This window comes from Haliotis cracherodii, unplaced genomic scaffold, assembly GCF_022045235.1.
Source record: "Haliotis cracherodii isolate W230 unplaced genomic scaffold, xgHalCrac1.p SCAF_25, whole genome shotgun sequence".
NCBI lineage: Eukaryota > Metazoa > Mollusca > Gastropoda > Lepetellida > Haliotidae > Haliotis > Haliotis cracherodii.
In genome coordinates this window covers 5,987,263-6,006,948 of record NW_027266281.1, presented here as the reverse complement: position 1 = coordinate 6,006,948, position 19,686 = coordinate 5,987,263, and the positions used below count along the sequence as shown (strand labels likewise).

Here is a 19,686-nt window from a genome sequence, read left to right as displayed (position 1 = left end):
CCAATTCTTGCTGATCTGTTCCTTGATGCATATGAATGGGAATTTCTGCTCGGATTGGCAAACGGTCTTAACAAGGTTATTTGCCAAGAAGTTTAAGCTTCTGGTATATCGATGATCTAATAACAATAACCATCATATAGCAAATGCCTTTCCACTGATTTACCCACCTGAAGGAGACCAGCGAGACCGCCTCGTGTGTTTCATGGTTAGATCTGTGAATAAAGATTCAGAGAGATAAAACACTCTCCCCATGACTAAATGACAGGAGGCATGACTTCAACTTTCCACCCTTGTTCAGAAGCTGCCTCATTAAGGTTACATTGTTCAAGACCTCAGTGGGGCTATAAGAAAGTTTTCGGTAGACATGTGGATGACATTACCAAATTTGTAGCATCAGTGACAGTGAAGCCTTTGCATGTGTTTGTGACGGGTGCCAGTTGTGTGTTAGGGTACGATCACCTTATGTCTTGGTTGGTTTGTTGTTTAATGCCACACTCAGCAGTATTCGAGCTATATGACGGTGGTCTGTAAATAATCGAGTCTGGACCAGACAGTGAATTTGAAAGTGTACATAGTGACAAAATCTTTGTGAAGTGTGTGAATGTTGCTAGTAAGTGGAAGCTACCATTTCACATATGATATAGTTCGAATCATACAACAGATTTTCTTTTATGATTATGAAAATGGGTTTGTGGTTTTAATTATATGCGTTGAAAACAATTCTAGAACAGTGATAAAAGCTATTGTGTTTCTATGTACGTATTAATATTTCCTAAATTGAGATTAAAGTCTAAAGGGGGCAGAGTGATGTTTTTTCTTTCTTTATTTTTAGAGCCTGAGATATATTTTTTTCTGCTGAAAAGAGAGCTGACATTTGTTTGCGGCACAATTCAAATTCCATCTATGGAAGGATGGTTAAACTTTTCTCACTGTTCAATAATAACAGAACAATGAAATGGGAGCATAATGAAGCATTTTATAAAATAAATAAATAAAAGACAATTTTTTACACCATGTGTAGCAAAACCCTGTCAACTTGACATGTTTGTACTCACATCTACTGGAGGAATGTAGTTTTCAATTACTAAGATTCCATGTTGGATCTAACTCCTAAATAGTGTTACAAAATGGTTGGGAATCAATCGCCTAAACACAATCACAACAATTTGATGAGTAATGCAGGTGCTACATAACCCAGATCAGTGGAACTTGAGTTTGAAGTGAAAGTTTTGGACGGGAGACAGGCGATACTTCATCGTGGACATCAACAGATAAAAGACTCCTGTATGTGTTCAAATGGTTTTATTTGCCATACTGACTTCAGAAAATGCCCGATTTCATTCAAAAATGTTGAACATGCCAAAATGTCAATTTACAAATCAATAGCGAGTGTGTCCACCTCTGCTTGCGATGCAAGCAACACATCTTTGTCTCATGGAACCATGTTTCGAAGTTCCTGGAGTGTCTGTGGAACATGTGGTTGACGTCGAAGGCGCCGATCCATCTCATCCCACATGTGCTCGATTGGTAGGAAATCAGGGGAGCAAGCCGGACAGGGGATGACATTCACGTTGTTTTGTTGAAGAGAATCCTGAAGAAGTCGAGCAATAGGAGGCCGGGCATTGTCATGTTGAAAGATAATGCCTGGGCCATGACAACGCAAAAACGGTTGAACAACAGGGACGATGATCTCGTCGCGGAAGCGCTGTCCATTGAGATTTCCCTCTACCACTATCAAATGGGTCCTCTGTCTTGCTGTAATCCCACCCCATGCCATAACACTGCCGCCCCCGAACCGATCTTCTTCCATGACACAATGATTGACGTAACGTTCACCTCGACGCCGGTACACTCGAATCCGTCCATCACTGTGGCTGAGGTGAAAACGAGACTCGTCAATGAATAGAGCTTGTCCTCACTGCTTGGACGTCCAGCGTAGACGCTGTCTGCACAACTGCAGACGTTCTTGATGGTGGTTTCCTGTTTCCTGTAGCCAATGCGTTCTTGTGACTTGATCCAATACATTTACTACAATATTGAAAACCAAACTTTACTTGTTTGAAAAATACACTAAAATATTCGTGTCACAGGAACTTTTGTTGTTGAGTATATTAAAAGTCCAAGTACACAGTAAAATGCATTTCTCCAAGCACAAAGATCAGTATTTGCCTCAGAGTTGTCAGAATTAGGACACACTCATTTACATCACCACAAAATAGGCACAGGTAACACCAGACCCATTAGGCTCCCATTGTAAAGGCAAAACACAGGAAAGAAGAATGTTCCAGACAGATGCAAGAAATGTTTGAAGCCAATATCACTAAGTCCGGTTCTTCTGAATGGCAATTTCCTATTTTCATGTTTAAAAAACGTGATAGGTCTTACTGCTTTGCCGTACATTAAAGATGCTTCAATGCAGTTACCAAACCTATATTTTTCCCTCTACCACCTCTGCCAATATTGTAGTGTGCTTGATTGTGCTAGAGGCTTTTGGCAAAAACCATTCCATCCAGATGCAAAACACAAGTCGGCCTCAATTACACCCGATGGTGTTTTTGGATGGAATCGCCCCCTTTCGGCATCAAAAATGCCCGAATGACATTTCTGGAATCTATGGCATTTCAGAGGTAATGTAGATGACATAATCTTTTCTTAAACGTTTTGGGAACACTTGAATCACCTCAAGGCAGTATTCCATAAGATCAAAGAAGTAGAACTCACTCTAAAACAGAGTAAATGTAAATTTACTACTTAGGGCATATCTTCAGAAAAAGATGGCATCCATGTCGTTCCTTCAAATATAGATTTATTCACAGAGATCCCACCATCTAAAACTGTCAACGACATGTGTCATTTCTTAGATTTGGCCTCGTAATATCAGAAATGTGCAGCAAATCTTTCTGGCATTGCCTCCCCTCTATAGGCAATGCGTCTTTCGAATGAAGAAGACAGATGCAAGAAATGTTTGAAGCCAATATCACTCAGTCCAGTTCTATTGAATGGCACTCTCCCATTGTTATGGTTAAAAAACGTGATAGGTCTTACTGCTTTGCCATACATTAAAAACCCTTCAATGCAGTTACCAAACCTATATTTTTCCCTTTACTACCTCTGCCAATACTTTAGTGTGCTTGATTGAGCTAGAGGCTTTTGGCAAAAACCATTCCATCCAGATGCAAAACACTAGTCGGCCTCAATTACACCCGATGGTGTTTTTGGATGGAATCGCCCCCTTTCGGCATCAAAAATGCCCCTATGACATGTCTGGAGTCTATCTTCAGAAAAAGATGGCATCCATGTCGTTCCTTCAAATATAGATCCCCACCATTTAAAACTGTCAACAACATGTGTCATTTCTTAGATTTGGCCTCGTTTTATCACAAATGTGCAGCAAATCTTTCTTATATTGCCTCCCCTCTATAAACCCTTTTGAAAAATGATGCGACATATGCCAACAGACATTCGAAAAGGTAAAGCAAGCCCTTACAACAACCCACAGCTTTGCATATCCAGACCAAAACAAACCCTCCATCCTCACAACTGATACATCTTAATCTGCAAAAGGGTACATTTTAGGCCAACTTCATTCTCATGGCGTAACTTGGAATTCAAGTATCTTCCTGTTCTGTTTTAGGAAGAAAACTATGTTGATTGGTAATGTTTTGTTGCTCGTCAGTTATGAGGGTATATGATGCTTAATGGCCATTTGCCATCACAGTCAACACCTGTTATGACCTTTTAAATTGGAAGATTTGAAATGATTATAAATAAATAAGGGTTACAGGCATACTATCTCTAAGGGCCATGTCTCTCTGTATTGATAAGATGGCCGTATTGCGGTCAATACTTTTTATTGGGGCTGACATACTTTTGTTTCAAACAGATGGAGGCTGATTTTTTCATTGACACAAAATTACGAGCTGTTACTTAAAACTAGGAATATATGAGCAACTTCTCTTTCGCTAAATCAATTGACACCAGATGGACCAAACCACGGGTGTCTGTACAATCATGTGACTTCACGTGGGCAGTTCCAAACAGCATAAATGAGGTCTGTGTTTGATAATTGTCAGTAGCTGTTTGAAGAATCACAATGATGTTCTCCTCCAACTACTTCCCGTGCCTCCTCCTGGCCTTCCTCGCCCAACAAGCATCAGCCGGAACGCTCACTGGAAATTCATCAAATTGCCCAGTACCAGGTCGTGTAAACCAGAAGCTCCAAGTCCTCTATGACAGACTGGCCAACATTTCCAACGGCATTAATAGTGCCCTTGACATCATCGTTGAACAGTGTCCATGCCTGAGTAAGTAGCATTATGATATTTTCTTTAGTTGTATGAAGATCATTAAACGCTTTCTGTCAGCCGGAGGGGTGAAGTGGAGTTGTGGTGGGAAGCGGATGATTTGCGGTGGGAGGGGGTTGTGTGTGTGTTTGGGGGAGGGGGGGGGGGGGGTTGGGTTGGGGGTTCAGTGGTAGGTATAACAATGAAACGGCAGATACTTACAGTGAAGTCTATCCTATCTCAGCGACAAATTTCAACATGGAAGATGTGACCCAAAGTTTGATCGAAATGAAATTCTACCATGACATTGAAGAATGCTCGATTCTGACTGGTTAAAAAGAGGTTGTTTTTTTTGCTGCGGATACCCCTTTTAAATACACTAAGACATTTCACACAAAAAACGTGCGCATGAATACATCGATAGCCTACATATCAATTCATAAAAAAAATAGCTGCCAACCACTGTGAAAGGAATTGATATTTCCTCTGTTACACGCTTGGTCTCTAATACAAGCCAGGTCTCCAATACATGTCAAGTCAATGGCCCTCGCGAAATTAATACACGGCCTAGCGTCCAATTGAAGAAATACGGTAGATAACAGATGTCTTTGGTGACGAAATATTGTTCTAGGCCGTAATCCTGACTGCTTTGGTGATGAGATTACAAGAATCTATGAAGGCATATCTTTTGTATACAAATGAAATGTTTATGAAACTGTCAGGGAAATGTTGAAGCGAACAGACTGGAATAGGTAATTTCGATTATCATTGAAACAACCGACAATGGAAGTAAAATATAACATAATAAAAATGTGTTTGAAGAAACTTTATTTGTGACAACATGTTGTTTACAAACCTTTTTGTGTTTGATATTCATTGCTATGTCCACCGTTAGGATTTGGCAGGACTGTTTTTGAAAATCCATCAGAAAACAACCCTCCATTCGACAGGCCATGAAAACAATGTCCCGACATCACTGACGTCACAGCTTATCAAACGTGATGAAATTCATTACAGAACATGCACAATTAAGAACATCATACACAAACTACTATTTCTGGGCCACAAATGTCTCATTGCTTTCAAACTCTGGCTTTGAATCCGTGAAAGCTTATAATTGACAGGTCAAACCATGCAGATTCCTCGTGTCAAAGTACCCGGCTAGTCTGCAGCCTCAAAAAAAAGGCTGTTCAGTCATACCCAGTTCCACTGGTAATCATACTGTACCAGCAGGCTCTATCATTCCCAGTCAATCTACAGGTTAATGTTGAACCGCATCTTAGATCGGGGTTGTCATCTTGCTTCGTTTGAGGGATTGCCTAGAAGTCGGGCCAAGAAAAATCGGGCCGGGCGGGCCAGCGGGTAATACAAAAAATGTTTTGCAGAATATAAAAAACGAAACGTTCATATCTAGGCAGATCTCAAATGTCCACAAACGTATAGTTTTGCTCATTTAATTGAGTTTGAATCAAAATGCATCTTTAACAATGCAATAAACTGACAATTATGATTACATACCGTGAGTCCTCGTAGAAAAGTCAGTGTCTTGACTGTGTGTTGTCTTTGATGAGAAATGACAGTGTTTTGACTACTCTTTTTTTCATTAATTAACGGGGCGGTCGGGTTGCCAATTGGTTAAAGTGTTCGATCGTCACGCCGAAGACCCGGGTTCGATTCCCGACATGGGTACGATGTGTGAAGCCCATTTGTGGTGTCCCCCGCCGTGATATTGCTGGAATATTGCTAAAAGCGGCGTAAAACCATACTCACTCACTCGCTCATTAATCAACGTGTTGGGCATCCCTAATTAACATTTACTAGTTCATGTCAAAACAACACAGGATGTTAACTGGAAGTGGATGTTCGCGAATGTCATAAGGCTGACACGACAAGTGTTAATAACTGTCCTAGCTCTTCTAAAGTTACTAAACATTCTTCACATCTTAAGACTGGTATTATATCTACCCATATACCACTTTAGTGTCTTATATTGCGGTATTTAAATAAACCACGGTGCTCAAACTGAAACCCCTTTCCGTCTACTTTCTCAACATAGTCCCTATCAGAAGTGTTCGGTCCGACTTAGCCCAAGCTGTCAAAATCAACTTAAACCTCACAGATGTATCATCAAATGTATTCACATCTACAAACTAGTTTAATATCTACCTATGTACCACTTTATAGTGTCTCAGATCGCGGTATTAAAAGGAAACAAGGTTGGGTCTGACTTGGCCCGGGGTGTCAAAATCAACACAGCAAATGTATTCACATCTATAAACTAGTATACTATCTACCTATATACCACTTTACAGTGTATCAGATCGCGGTATTTAAAGAAAACAAGGTGCTCAAAGTGAAGCCCTTTCCCCTTTACATTCTCAACATATTCTCTATCAGAAGTGTTTGGCTTGTGTTGGGTCCGACTTGGCACGGGCTGTCAAAATCAACTTTAAACACAAAGATGTATCATCCCATTGTGTTTACATCTGTAGATTAGTATTATATCTACCTATACAACCCTTTGTAGTGTCACAGTATATCGCATCTAAAGAAAACTGGTCCGTTAAAATCAAGCGCTTTTACTGTTTTTTTCTCAAAGAAAATCTGTCAGAAATGTTCGGTCAACACCCTTGAGGCACCACCCTTAATGCACCACCATTGATGGACAACCATTGAAGCAACACCCTTGAGGCACCACCCTTGATGCACCACCTTTGATGCACCACCATTGAAGCACCACTCTTGATGCACCGCCCTTGAGGTACCATCCTTGATGCACTACCATTGAAGCACCACCCTTGAAGCACCGCCCTTGAGGCACCACCTTTGAGGCACCACCATTGAAGCACCACCCTTGATGCACCAACATTGAAGAACAATCCTTGATGCACCACCCTTGAGGCACCATCCTTGATGCACCACCATTCAAGCCCCACCTTTGAGGCACCACCATTGAAGCACCAACCTTGATGCACCGCCCTTGAAGCACCACCATTGGGGCACCGCCCTTGAAGCGCCACCTTTGAAGCAGCACCAATGAAGCACCATCCTTGATGCACCACCATTGATGCACCATCTTTGAGGCACCACCATTGATGCACCACCTTTGATGCACCACCCTTGAAGCACCACCCTTGAGGCACCACCTTTTAGACACCAACATTGAAGCACCACCATTGAAGCACCACCCTTGAAGCACCACCCTTGATCCACCACCCTTGAAGCACCGCCATTGAAGCATCGCCCTTGAGGCGCCACCTTTGAAGCAGCACCAATGAAGCACCATCCTTGATGCACCACCATTGATGCACCATCTTTGAGGCACCACCATTGATGCACCACCTTTGATGCACCACCCTTGAAGCACCACCCTTGAGGCACCGCCCTTGAGGTACCCCCATTGAAGCACCACCATTGAAGCACCACCATTGAAGCACCACCATGGAAGCACCACCCTTGATTCATCAGCCTTGAAGCACCGCCATTGAGGCACCGCCCTTGAGGCGCCACCTTTGAAGTAGCACCAATGAAGCACCATCCTTGATGCACCACCATTCATGCACCATCTTTGAGGCACCACTATTGAAGCACCATCCTTAATGCACCACCCTTGAGGCACCACCCTTGAGGCACCACCATTGAAGCACCACCACTGAAGCATCATCCTTGATGCACCACCCTTGATGCACCACCTTTGATGCACCACCTTTGATGCACCATCTTTGATGCACCACCCTTGAAGCACCACCCTTGATGCACCACCCTTGATGCACCACCCTTGAAGTACCTCCTTTGGAACACCGCCCTTGAGGCACCACCTTTGAGGCACCACCCTTGAAGCACCACCATTGAAGCACCGCCCTTGATGCACCGCCCTTGAGGAACTACCCTTGATGCACCACCCTTGATGGACCACCCTTGACGTACCACCTTTTAGGCACGACCCTGGATCCACCTCCTTTGGAACACCGCCCTTGAGGCACCACCTTTGAGGCACCACCATTGAAGCACCACCATTGAAGCACAACCGTTGATGCACCACCCTTGATGCACCACCTTTGATGCACCATCTTTGATGTACCACCTTTGAGGCACCACTTTTGAGGCACCACCCTTGATGCACCACCCTTGAGGCGACCATTGAAGCACCACCCTTGATTCACCACTCTTGATGCACCACCCTTGATGCACCACCCTTGATGCACTACCCTTGAAGCACCTCCTTTGGAACACCGCCCTTGAGGCACCACCTTTGAGGCACCACCCTTGATGCACCACCATTGAAGCACCGCCCTTGATGCACCGCCCTTGAGGAACTACCCTTGATGCACCACCCTTGATGGACCACCCTTGACGTACCACCTTTTAGGCAAGACCCTGGATCCACCTCCTTTGGAACACCGCCCTTGAGGCACCACCTTTGAGGCACCACCATTGAAGCACCACCATTGAAGCACCATCCTTGAGGCCCCACCTTTGAGGCACCACCCTTGATGCACCACCCTTGAGGCGACCATTGAAGCACCACCCTTGATTTACCACTCTTGATGCACCACTCTTGATGCACCACCCTTGATGCACCACCCTTAAAGAACCACCCTTGATGTACCACCCTTGATGCACCAACCTTGAAGCACCACCCTTGATGCACCACCCTTGATGCACCACCCTTGAAGCACCTCCTTTGAGGCACCACCCTTGATGCACCGGCCTTGAGGCACCACCCTTGATGCACCACCCTTGATGCACCACCCTTGAGGCACCACCCTTGAGGCACCACCATTGAAGCACCACCCTTGACGCACCGCCCTTGAGGCACTACCCTTGACGCACCGCCCTTGAGGCACCACCCTTGATGCACCACCCTTGATAGACCACCCTTGATGCACCGCCCTTGAGGCACCACCCTTGATGCACCATCCTTGATGCACCACCTTTGAGGCACCACCCTTGATGCACCACCCAAGACCCAAGTGAAATACTCTACCATCACGGCTGTTCTACAAGTCGTTCTGTCACTCTGTATGCAAAACTTTCTTGTTTGAGGCCTAATTGCCTTTGAACCATCAGCAAAGACTATAAATGGTGTCAATGGTTCAGAGATATACACACTACCTCCACAACTGTTTTAGCGGTTGCCATTCTTCCTCTCACGTAACGTGAGCATCTGTTCTTCTTTAAGGCAAATTCGCCTTTTAGCCTGCAGCCAACATTCCAACTGGTTTCTTGGTGCCGAGATGAATACACTACTTTCAAATCTCTTCTATGGGTCGCCGTTTTTACTAGAATGCAACGTGAGCATCAGTTCCTGTCTGTGACCAACTCGCCATAGATCCATCACACAAGGCCCCAACTCGTGTCGTTGCACCCATAGCTGAATACATTGCCGTCACTTCCAGGGATCATTCTTTTACTGCATATATTACACCAGCATCTGTTCTGGTTTGAGATCAACTCACCTGATTCGAACTGGCTTCTTTTGGCCCGAGATGAGTAGACTCTATACAAATCAATAAGTTTCCATTTTGTGAACCTTACTATCGGCAAATCAAGCCTGTCCTAGACACGCCAGAAGCCGATATTGTGAGCATCGGAACACAATATCCAATCAACCAAATCACACAATCTACCAAATAACCGAGCCTGACCATTCCATCCAATTTAGTCGTATCTTCCTTCTAGTCGTATCTTCCAATAGTATTGCAGTGACAAGATGCAGGTGATTGCAGTCCAGCTGTCTCTTCTTAATCCAGTTATATAACATTTTGATTTGATATTGAAATGGTTTTCATTGAAGCCCCTTTACCCTCGCAAAGATAGCCTTGCAGGCCATTTCATCATCAGAGATCGCACAGTGAAGCGAGGTCGTCAGGAGAGTACCATTGTATGGATCTGATCCTAGGTCAGACGCCATATTCACATGACCATCTTGGCCTTGAAGTGTCGTGTTGACAGATGGCATAGTTCATAGTGGGGAATATGTGTGGTTGTTGGATACCATGGGCCACGAACATTTGCCTTGCCACAAGTATGTGTGTAAGATGTGACACGAGTGGACCTTTTGCTTGGGACAGTAAAATCGGAGGGAAGAGAGGCGAGTGAAAGGTCTGAGAAAGGTCAAGGGAAAAGATTGAAAGAATAATACTTAATGCATTACACATCCTTTGAATTTTGCAGTAACCGTAACTTTTCATTATGTAACCTACAATTGTAGGTATAATTATTTAGATATGCCTACCGACAATGATAAAAAATGATGTATTCTATGAATATTAGCTTCCGCGGTGATGCGGTCGTCAAACCAGCTGTTTTAATCAGAGGGGGTTTATTGTGATTTAATAGCCTCTGACTGACCAATCAGAATCGAGTAATTCCCAAATGCATGGTTGGATACGAAGGCTGTAGTATGGAGGCTGCTTGATCCACCACTTTTCGATTCTGTTGCATATAGTCTCTCCTGTAACATATGAAATGTTGCTTTGGATACTATAGAGACGCCTAGCACGACGTCCTATCTCACGGTGAGCATAAATACACAACCCTCGCTGTTGTTTTACGTTGGCTGCAGTCTATTCTGGAACTGAAAGTTTGAAAAACGGATTTTCTCAAGAATATTCACAGGTCAATCCTACTAAAAGTTTGTTATACATGTGTTGTCCACATGATGCTGTGATCGTGGGCCTGACTGTCGGGCAAATGTAAGTGCTGTGTGGGGTTCTTTTCACTCGACCTGATGACCTCCCAATAATTAGTCCTGTGTTTCTGCACCACAGTGAAGTAAAGGAATGTAATTGAAGTTTTGTTTACTTTAAAATTGTGTTATCTATAGAAAGATAACTCTTAATTCTAGTATCTAAGGGTGAATCAAGGTTGGAATAGTCACTAACAACAAATCTGCATGTTTGTCGTAACAGGCGACAGAATGGAGAGTCAGAATAACATATGGTAATGATATGATCGGAATCTCAACAGTCATCATGTAACGACGACATTGGTCTTTTTCTGAAGCATCTTCGATGTAGCGCATATATTCAGGAGATTAATGAGTGGCCTTCGTTCATGATTTTATATTTTAAAAAATACAGAAATTAAAAAAATCTACCAGAATTAAGAAAATAATTGTTCGGGTGACCTTCGAATTAAGCAAAGACATTGTCAACAACTAAATACATTATGGCAAAAGAATTTAATGCAAAATTCTTTCTGATATATCTGATATACATTAAAAGCGATAAGATAATGTCCTTAATCTTATCTCTTCACTTAAAGAGGAATTCACAAATATTCTCCAGTGGACCTAGAATATATAATTTTTATTGGCCGAGTTTATTTATCTATTTAGGGGCGGTCGGGTAGCCTAGTGGTTAAAGCGTTCGCTCGGTTCGATTCCTGACATGGGTACAATGTGTGAAGCCCATTTCTGGTGTCCCCCGTCGTGATATTGCTGGAATATTGCTAAAAGCGGCGCAAAACCATATTCACTCACTCACTATTTATCTATTTGGCTATTTTGATTGTGTAGCTTACAGTGGTAGCATGATGGTTACAAGTGTGTTCAATCACTATTCCGGCAACACGTGCTATACAACTGTTCTGAGTTGAAATATTCTCAGGTGTTTGTCAACGAAATACATTTCACATGCTATCGCACACAGAGAAGCGTCTGTAAATTATGTCAGAGAATCAAGTATTATTTCCAAATAATCTATTGTCTTGCAGGTGAACCCCCTGAGTGTTACCAAACAAGAGTCAACGCCTTCTTGACTGCCCTCCAAAACTTCTCCGCTGAAGTACAGACTGTCAAGGCCGACGCTCCACAAGACTGTCCGGATCGTAGGTCTTTTACAATCAAGAACAAGTATTTTCTTTATTGCAATAACATTATATATCCAGAAACGATAAATTCACTGACTTACTGCTGATGTGACTTGAACCTTGCTCTACAAACATCTAAGATAAGGTGACAGATTCAGTGGGTTTCAATCAGACCATTACAACGCTACTTGAGAAATGTGTTATTATTCATCTAAACTAAGTCAACAATAACTGATTACTGTTCATGTTCATGGCGTAACATTCATGACATCAGAAAGAATATAGAAATATGCAATCTTTAACATGTAATGTTTTGGGGTATCCTTTCTGGACGTTGTGCGTGGTGTGTGAGCTGATTGCCTCACACGACTAGAAAAGATACCAGGATACCCGGAATCTGTGTTACATAGTCAAGATGCATGTAGACATATCAGCAAATAAATATCAACTCATGAGATAATGTGGTTGACTCGGGTATGGCCTTACAGTCGTTACCTAAATCAAGTTTCAAAATGGTATGCCAGCGCAAAAAAAACATGTCTTGTTGAGTTTAAGTTGCTGCTGTATACTTAAAGGTACCGGTGCAGTGTTTGTGGCGTCGTGTAATGGAACTGATGTTGTCGTCGTGGATCCTAACGGCTTCATCCAAAATGGCATCACTACAACTAATAATGTAGACGGATGGACATTGTCTGGCCCCCCAAACAACATGTCCGACTATGCATTATCTTACTACGAAAACGCTGTTTCTTATGCAGTCGTATGTAAAGCCATGCCATCCGGGGTGGATACAACCATAGGAACAGGGTCTGGTACGTTTGTGAGCATTATGTATTTTTGTTCAAAATAACTTATCAATTTGTATGTTGAGAAAATACCCCTGTTTGGACATGCAACCCACTCTTGTTCAAGATCACTAATGTTGCGAGTGGAGAGTTAGGGATGACAATCATTCAATGTCCCAGAAAAGGAACCGATGTGATTTTAGAATCGATGGCTTTGTGGGAACTTTGTAGATACACATAAACAAAAACATACTAGAATGTATTGTCCTGTGCTACAGCAGATGCTCACCACGAAGATGACGGATGCTGAGTTACAATGACTAAGGTTAAGAATTGCAGAGTTATGCCCCTTTTTGTCTTTGTGCATGTAGACATCGCCCTCGTGTTTTGACGTCATAGCGTAAAATTTGTTCTCACCACATAAAACAAGTACGTTTTTATGACGAATGTGTCACGTTATACATAATCATACAATTCTAATATATGTGTCATGATGTTGTTCGGATATATGACAGTATTTTGTTCGCTCACAGTTTACATAAAGCTGTCAAATAAACTTTACTTTTTCTATGTACGATTTAATAAGGCTACATATTTTAGAGGCTTTTTCGTTAGCCAAACAGAAACTTGGACAACAATTAACACTTTTTGCTTTTCAAACCAGTCTTTAATTGTCCATCATGGGGGTAAAAATTCAATAATATACAAGTCCGTTAAATTGCAAAGTCACAGGTTGGTCCAGTGCCGCACAGCGTTGATTTTTAGAAACTATGTGTCTGAACATTAACTCGGCAACCAGGATTCCAGCGATAATGTAGTTAATCACAAGCGTTTTGTCACATATCTCGCGAGACCCGTGTTGTATGCAACTCACCGCAGTGTGAATGCCGACTTGTATACAATTTCAGTTCGTGCAACTAATTGCATACAACAAGTTGTATACAACTACCCCTTTAGGAGATTAAATAACTGTAATATCGTATTACATTATACACTTCTGTTTCTGATTGGTAATTGGAAAGATACTGCTATGATCCTGCCATATTCTTACAACTACCTATTACACTTTTACATGTGATCTATACCAGTGAGTGAGTGAGCGAGTGGGTGGGTGAGTAGGATTTAACGCCGCTTTTAACAGTATTCCAGTTATATCACGGTGTGTCAGCTTAATTTGGGAGGAAAGCCCGAAGTGATGCAGGTCTCAGATGTTTATCGGATTCGAACCTACAATCATAGGTTGCTGGCGTGCCCAAGGGACGCAACTCTGCACAGCGAATCGCGGTGCCTTAGACGACTGGGCCACCTGTGCCCCCTTCTATAAAAGCAAACGTTCCATTGTTTGACACCTTTATTGACACTTTTATTCTTTATCAGCCCAAATCTTAGTTTGTCATTGATTTGTTGTCAGGGGCAATCATAAGCATTACTGGCGTTGCCTTCAATCCTGCCAACGGAGGCGTCCTTTATCTAGCCCTTACCCGGACTGGTGGTCAGAATGGCATCTATACCTTGAACAGAGGAGGCGTTGACTTCGGAATTGTCTTCTCATATGATGCCGATACTGGCAACATTTACATTTGTGGCGAGTATGTACACAGACTTACTTCAAGGACGTGTTGTGCATGATTGGTTTGGTTTGGTGTCATATCTATCTTTCTTTGTTTGTTTGTTTGTTTGTTTGTTTGTTTGTTTGCTTGTTTGTTGTTTAACGCCGCACTCAGCAATATTCCAGCTGTATGAAGTCGGTCTGTAAATAATCGAGTCTGGACCAGACAATCCAGTGATTGACATCATGAGCATCGATCCATGCAATTGGGATACGATGATATGCATCAACCACGTCAGCGAGCCTGAAAGCCAGATCCCGTTAGTCGCCACTAACGACAGGCATTGTCGCCAGGATCATGATATCACATTGCACAGGTCATTAAAAAAAGACAGATTGGAGGTTTGTTTATTTGTTGTTTAACACTGCACTCAGCAATATTCCAGCTATATGACGGCGGTCTGTAATAAATCGACAATCCAGTGATTGATATCATGAGCAACGATTCACGCAAATGGGATCGATGACGTAAGGAAAAGCTGACAGGGAGTTGTCGGGTTTTTTTATATTTACATTTATGTTGTGAGAATAGTTTATGGCTCTGTGTTCTTATTGCGTATTTAATATTTAACACCCTTAAGTAATGCGAGTGGTAGAGAATGGGCCAGGTTAACTGAACAATATCTGATACAATATTGCTGCAGCTACCTGTACATGAGTGACGGTCAGAAGATCATCAGAAGACCACTCGGGGTCACAGGCGGCTGGGAGAAAGTCTTGAAGTATTCACTGCCTCCTCTGGAGTTCGTGGTTCTCGAAGATGGTAAGTAAATACAATTAATCAAATTATAATTCTGGGTTGGCATGTGAATATATTTTTTGTCCACATGGAGACCATTTCGTGTGGACAACATCTTCGTAAATTCAGGTTCCCGTGTTATAGAGATATGCAATTTTACATAGGTCTGTGAATTACGCGGAGATGTAAATAATGCATTGACATTGACACAGGACACAGATCGACACGCCCGACAAGGAGGGTGGTGTAACCAGCATATTGCTGCTCAAACTTGACCCTAGTAACCCATACATGGTCACAGGAGACACAGCGACACACCCGACAAGGAGGGTGGTGTATCCAGCATATAACTGCTCAAACTTGACCCTGGTGACCCACACATGGTCACAAAATTGACCTCCGGGCCGGATGTTATACTCCTTCAACAGGTTGCGAGTATTTCTGTCACTATTTGGTCTCAACCCAGGAATTGTCCATACTCTGTGGCAGTTGGGTATCGATTGGACGGTGGCTAGTGATGAGCCTTGCCCTGCTGTAGAAAAGTGTTTTGATGTGAATCATTACCTAAAAGATCATACATTTAATCTACATTTCTCTGATACAAATCGGCGAGGAATGCTGACTGCTTGAGTTCTACTATTTCATGGCAATGCCTCTTCTCACACCTGGGTGCCCGGGTGGCCCAGTCGTCTAAGGTGACACTATTTGCTGTTCAGAGTTGCGTCTTTTGGGCATGCCAGAAACCAATGATCGTGGGTTTGAATCCCGGTTCACCCCGATTATGTTTCAATTGATGATGCTTGTCAGCACCATACCCGTGCTCGTGGGTTTTTCCAAAGTGATAAACGTCTAAGACCTGCATAACTTTGGGTTTTCTCCTAACGTCAAGTCGACACGTCGTGATATGTCTGGAATATTGTTTAAAGCGGTGTTAAACCCATTTCACTCACTCACTTTCTGATACAGGAAGAATTGTGTTCTGTGAAATATCCGGTGCCGTGTTGATATATGATCCTGCTGACAAAACATACAGACAGCTGAAAGAGCCTACCGCTGGTGATTGCTGTGGTTCAGTTAAAGTCAGCCCCTGTGATGATGACCTGATCTACATCGCAAACAAAAACGATGCGTGAGTAAAAAAGATTTTATGCGTTTTGAATATATACACACTAAACTTTCTTACTTCAAAACAAGAACAAATACATAATTGGCATCTTTATTATTCATAAGATTTGCTTTTGTTGGTAATTCAACTGTAGCGTTGAACAAATGTCAGTCTTGTGCGGAATTTTATGTCTTTGCCCCTTGTGCCGACCCCTTCTCATATCAGGCTGCTTGATGACCAGGTAAGAGTGAGGTCTAAGGTGAGAGTTTGTGTCTTTCCTAAAATAAGTGAAAAATAACTGAAGATGAGTTCATAGTGGGTTTATTGTAATAGAACTGAATTGTGTTTACAGTCTGAACATGTGGCCTTGCATCGACATGGTATACTTGAGGGACCACCACGTGATATACTTGTAGTTAAAGGGGGTGAGGGATCTCCACGTGATATGCTTGTAGTGAAAGGGGGTGAGGGGCCACCACATGATATACTTGTAGTTAAAGGGGGTGAGGGACCACAACGTGATATACTTGTAGTTAAAGTTGGTGAGAGACATCTACATGCTCTACTTAGCTGCTGCAGGTACTCAGAAGGAATCTCATCATGTCAGCATGAATGCCTCGGTGTAAGTAGATTTTAGATTAGGCATGAGAGAGTCATCTCTTAGTCGGACTTATTTAAGTTATCAGGGTGCATGCATTCAGATTGTTGGTTGAATGGTTTTGTTTGTTTGTTGTTTAACGCCGCACTCAGCCATATTCCAGCTATATGATGGCGGTCTGTAAATTATCAAGTCTGGACCAGACAATTCAGTGATTTACACCATAAGCATCGAACTACGCAATCGGGATAAGATGACAAGCATCAACCAAGTTGCCTCTTACGACAAGCATAGTAATGTAACATATTTTCCATTAATTTATAAACCAGTTTCATTTGTACAGTCGAAGTGTTGCCCTGCTCTCACCGGTTTCTTCAATGAAGGTGACTAAATGGAGGTTTCTTCTTTCAGGGATATCGAGATCTACAATACTACATCACTTGAATTCGTTGGTTCATTGACATACACCACGTCGACTCCCTCTCCATGCCCGTCTATTGCTTGTGATCCAACATTGTGGTATGAATTGTTACAATGTATTAGTTACTGTTACACATCCAGCAAGAACAACGACCAAGTAATTAACCACTAATAGAACATACAGTAATAGACTTTATACTGTTTCTTGTTACTTATATTGCTCTTCAAAACAGCTTTAAGGTTTGATTTGATATGATTGAGTTGTGACTGAAAATAGTTCAATCCTAATATTCTTCTAATATATCCACTAAAGAATTTTCGAATAAGGGTTATCATTCAAAACAGAATAATTCATTTTATTCACCAAGATGTGTCAGATATGTTTAGAGGAGATAACGTTTAGATACCGCCTCATCCGTTAAATGTTAAATTGTAATTCTGATGTATATTGTCTTGTTGCAGCTGTGCATAAACGGGATTCCAAGATGGTAAGTATTTCCTTGTTGATTCTTGTAGAGAACCCCTCAGCCATGACAGTTCTTCCCTTCAGTGTAAATGCATTGTGTTGTGTTCACTGTGGGAGATGGAGAAGCTGTTTTCATGATTTTATGAAAGTGGCATATTAATTGTATAGTAATTGTGCATGAGTGATCATTTGCACTAAGTATTGCAAAATTCCAGCGATATTTGATCATCAAGATATTGTCAGAAATACATCTTATTTAGAAACTTCTGATCTCTATAAACAGCTACAAATCTAAAGGATACCTACCATATGTACCAAGTATACTTAAAAAGACATTATTTTCAAGTGAGAAATTATATTAACATATACTTCTGTGGTCTAGTGGTAGAGCTGAAGGTCCGGGGTTCGATCCCCGGCAGCGTCATACCAAAAGACGTTAAAAGATGGTACTTGTTGTTACCCTGTCTGGCGCTCGACATTTAAGGGCTAAGACAAGGACTGGTCAGCTCAGGGTCAGTATACTGTGTCTGAGTGGGGTATTCATGTTACACTGCGGCATGGTATCTCAGTGGGCTAGCACTATAAATCAGCATCAGTCAGGACTAGTACAAGCAGCCCCCCCACACACACACAAACGTGCATGCCTGTCGCTTTATAAGTGCAATAACCTTGGACGCGACGTTAGGCCGCATTTCACTTCACCCCCAACAGAAATGACAGCAGGTGCTCTCGTACACAAATGACAACTTTTGTCAAAACATTGTTATTACTTAAGATATGAAGAGAGGCAATCACATGCCAGTGTATGGAGTTTTGTGTTTGCGATCTCATGTGAGCCTGTGCCTGTATGTATATGTGTGCTCTGGTGAATCAAGCAATTTATTTGCTATAATGAATTTGCCTTATATTTTCAGGATGAGCTGATATCGGAAGCAACGTTATCCGAACGTTAAAGAATAAACAAAAGTGTTGTGACTTTGTTTTGTGAATAAACCTTGTTACACTTAAAACATGCTTGTTTCTTTTTGTCAATAGCAAGTACAGCATCGATAGGGATGCCTCTACAGAGTATATATATGTTGACAAGTGATGCGTAACATACCTCCGCACAATATGAATAGTAAACCTTAACGGAACAACTCAGGAGTCAATATTATGTCACTTTCCTCAAGTTTCAAAGTCAATGGGTTTTTTTCTTTATTACTGCTAAAGGGTTATCCTCTGAAGGCAAAAAAGCGACCAAAATAACTTTGCAGTAAAAAAATATTGATCTTTTCCACAGGCACAAAAGACTTTCTTTACATGTTTTGTACTAAACAGTACAAGTTGATAGTTTCAACAGTTGAAGGACTTGCTATATTCCTAGGATGGAGGGGTAAGTAGGAACACATATAAAACGTCAATGTCAGAGATCCTGGGGTGGAGGAGTAGGTAGGAATACATATAAGACGTCAATGTCAGAGATCCTGGGGTGGAGGAGTAGGTAGGAACACATATACAACGTCAATGTCAGAGATCCTGGGGTGGAGGAGTAGGTAGGAATACATATAAGACGTCAATGTCAGAGATCCTGGGGTGGAGGAGTAGGTAGAAATACTTATAAAACGTCAATGTCAGAGATCCTGGGGTAGAGTTGTAGGTAGAAACAGATATAAAACGTCAATCTCAGAGATCCTAGGGTGGAAGGGTAGGTAGGAACCACATATAAAACGTCAATGTCAGAGCTCCTGGGGTAGAGTTGTAGGTAGGAACAGATATAAAACGTCAATGTCAGAGATCTTAGGGTGGAGGAGTAGGTAGGAACCACATACAACACGTCAATATCAGAGATCCTAGGGTGGAGGGGTAGGTAGAAACCACATATAA

At 42.1% G+C, this 19,686-nt stretch overlaps 1 protein-coding gene across 1 annotated transcript; it reads left to right on the top strand.

Annotated features, from left to right (window-relative positions):
* The first annotated feature begins 4,093 nt into the window (after positions 1–4,093).
* Positions 4,094–17,826, top strand: LOC139472675 (uncharacterized). The gene is made up of 8 exons (XM_071255136.1): positions 4,094–4,304; positions 12,003–12,116; positions 12,674–12,910; positions 14,295–14,472; positions 15,137–15,255; positions 16,198–16,360; positions 17,346–17,453; positions 17,817–17,826. The coding sequence occupies exons 1-8, from the start codon at positions 4,094–4,096 to the stop codon at positions 17,824–17,826; spliced, it is 1,140 nt and encodes a 379-aa protein (XP_071111237.1).
* The last annotated feature ends 1,860 nt before the right edge of the window (positions 17,827–19,686 follow it).